Source organism: Peromyscus californicus, unplaced genomic scaffold (genome assembly GCF_007827085.1).
Source record: "Peromyscus californicus insignis strain IS unplaced genomic scaffold, ASM782708v3 Scaffold_11__1_contigs__length_118956290, whole genome shotgun sequence".
NCBI classification, from domain to species: Eukaryota; Metazoa; Chordata; class Mammalia; order Rodentia; family Cricetidae; genus Peromyscus; species Peromyscus californicus.
This window is the reverse complement of record NW_026294402.1, coordinates 14925411-14928543: the sequence shown is the minus strand read 5'-3', so window position 1 is coordinate 14928543 and position 3133 is coordinate 14925411. Positions and strand designations below refer to the sequence as shown.

The 3133-nt window shown below is 35.6% G+C and overlaps 1 protein-coding gene across 1 annotated transcript; it reads left to right on the top strand.

Moving 5' to 3' along the window:
• Positions 1-1918: 1918 nt before the first annotated feature.
• LOC128103010 (olfactory receptor 7G2-like) lies at positions 1919-2857 on the top strand. The gene has a single exon (XM_052727047.1). It carries the CDS (start codon positions 1919-1921, stop codon positions 2855-2857), a length of 939 nt encoding a protein of 312 aa, XP_052583007.1.
• The last annotated feature ends 276 nt before the right edge of the window (positions 2858-3133 follow it).

Genomic DNA, 3133 nt, shown 5'->3' with positions numbered 1-3133 from the left:
CCTGAATTTGAGTTGTTGATTTTTTTCCCCTGTATTACTTATAGTTTGGGAAATATGTGAGACTAAAGCTAGTGACTATTACTGCTTTTGCACTGAAAGTCAATTCCTTTAGATTTTCCTTAATACTACAAGAAGTATTTTTAAGTATATACAATTTAGCATGATGTTTATTTGTTCTTGTTTCAATTCATATTAATATATGATTTTTTTTTTTTAATTTTTCGAGACAGGGTTTCTCTGTGTAGCTTTGCGCCTTTCCTGGAACTCACTTGGTAGCCCAGGCTGGCCTCGAACTCACAGAGATCCGCCTGGCTCTGCCTCCCGAGTGCTGGGATTAAAGGCGTGCGCCACCACCGCCCGGCAATATATGATTTTTTTTAAACCAAACTTTATAAAACATCATGACTTTCATGATGGATAGATGTTTAACTCTACAAAAAAATGTGCATCTTATTTATGCCAAATATACCCCCAAACCCAAATACTAAGAATGAATTATCAACTAGTATATTCTTGTATACTGTATATCATGCTATTGAATTAAGAAATAAAATTTAAAATTTTAATTTTCTGAGTCATATAAGACACTATACCATAGTTAACCCAATTATTGCATATGTGCCACTCAATGATTTGATCATACTCACATATTTGGAATGCCTTCCATTAAATGTATACATATAGATTATTTTATTTATAAGCTAAAACACATAATGAAAATTTTCACATTGCTGTTTGAAAAGGTGTAAAAATTATATGAGGAGGCATTGAATTTTGCACAATATGCTAATGAATGTCAGCACAAAAGTAATGGAACAGAAGAACATGGATCCCATCTGGCTCTATGCTTGTGTTAATCACATGAAGCAAATTTTTAATCAAGTAGGTCTTCTCCTTAAGGATTTGTGTGCTGCCCTGTAATCACATGACAGTCAAAATTTTATTAATGAATGCATTCTATTGTTAAAACCCCAGGGGCTACAGAGACTGTAAATACCAACCTGAAATCACCATACAACAGTCTTGCTCAGATTAGTAGCAAGCACAACTGCCCTTGGATTCAGGCACCATGACTTCTGTTCTGTACAACAGTCAGGTAGGTTCTTTCCTAGATTTGCGTTTCTTGTGAAGTGTATTTACATTAGCCAAAGAACTTGTGCCATTCATTCATGATGACACCCAAGCTTTCTGAAGGTTTTTGACTTAATGTTTTGCATAGGTAGCAGTACTTTAATATTAGTTATGTAGTGGTTGCAAGGTAAGGACATAAAGAGGATGAATGGAATATATAATTTGGTATGCCAAAGGCAAAACTAAACCAGAATACAAGTGTTAGAGGCATCTTGTACCAAGCTTTATTTAAAATAGTATCCTTTTATGACTCACTGTTGAATCACGGATAAGATTCATGGTTTTCTGTGGTATTATTAATGAATACAATGAATCGGATCAGAAAGTCCAATGTATATGTTTAATTACAAATGAGCCACAATTGAGATAAGATGTGTTTAACTTGAAATTTGATTTTATATTAATTCTATTAGTTTATATTGGATTTAATACTCTTTTTGGTTTCACAATGATTATAATTTTATTAATTTTTTTCAGTGAAAATCCACATATAATTACTGTGTTATTCTTATTCATTGGTATAATGTAGTAAAAGAGAAGGTATGGGTAAATAAAATTAAAACAATCAAATAATAGATGGGTAGGAAAAGGGGAAATTAAGAGATAGAAAAACAGCAACAAAGACAGAAGGAGAAAGAAGTAGAAAGAGACACAAATATGGATGGAGAATAGAATTGACAAATAGGGAAATAACCTTTTCTTCAATAACCATGTCATGAATGTTAAACTGATGGTCAGTTTTTTTCTATATAATCACCCCTGTTATCTTTTTCAGCATCTGAAAACCATGGGATTTACAAACCAAACAGCTGCTACTAACTTTCTTCTTCTAGGCCTCTCAAGTGACTCAGAATTGCAACCTGTCATGTTTGGACTGTTTTTGACCATATATCTGGTCACAATGATTGGGAACCTGTTCATAATCTTGGCCATCATTTCAGATTCTCATCTCCATACTCCCATGTACTTCTTTATCTCCAACCTCTCATTGACTGATATCTGTACAAGCACCACTACAATTCCAAAGATGCTGGTGAACATCCAAGAACAGAATCTAAGCATAAGCTTCACAGGATGCCTCACTCAGGCTTGCTTTGCCATGCTTTTTGCTAGTCTGGAATGCTGCCTCCTTGCAGCAATGGCGTATGATCGCTACGTGGCCATTTGCTACCCCTTGAGGTACACTGTCATCATGAATCAGCGCCTGTGTAGTCTACTCATCCTATTCTCCCTGCTCAGCAGCACTGTGAATGCATTGCTTCTCAGCCTCACAGTGCTGTGGCTTTCCTTCTGCAAAGATGTGGAAATTCCCCACTTCTTTTGTGAAATTACCCAGGTCATCAAGGCAGCCTGTTCTGGCACATTCATCAACAATATACTGATTAATATTGCAGGATTAACATTTGGTGGCATTACTTTTGCTGGAATCATTTTCTCTTACACTGAAATTGTCTCCACAGTTTTTAAAATACCATCTGTTCAAGGAAGATATAAAGCCTTTTCCACGTCTGGGTCTCATCTGTCAGTGGTTTCTTTATTCTATGGGACAGGTTTAGGTGTGTGCATTAGCTCAGCAGTAACTAACTCTCCCAGGGTGACAGCAGTGGCATCAGTGATGTATACTGTGGTGACTCAAATGCTGAACCCGTTCATCTACAGCTTGAGGAACAAAGATATGAAGCAAGCCTTAAAGAAACTCATGGGTAGGATGACTTCCTTTTTATAAATGTGTTCTCTTTTTTGGACAGATCCTATAGTTAAATCAGTGTGACAGGATTCCTGACCATCCCTTCACGAATCCTTTCAAATTCAATGGATGACATAATGCCAAATATATTTCATCCTGTGTTTATTACTTTTTCCTGTATTTATGTATGTTTGAAAAATTGTCTCATCTCTATTTTCCATTTCTTTTCTCATGTTTCAAAATCAGAGACAAAGTGTGTGGGTGTGTGTCTGTATCTGTGTGTTATATAAAAGTTAACCATGCATGTGTATTTGT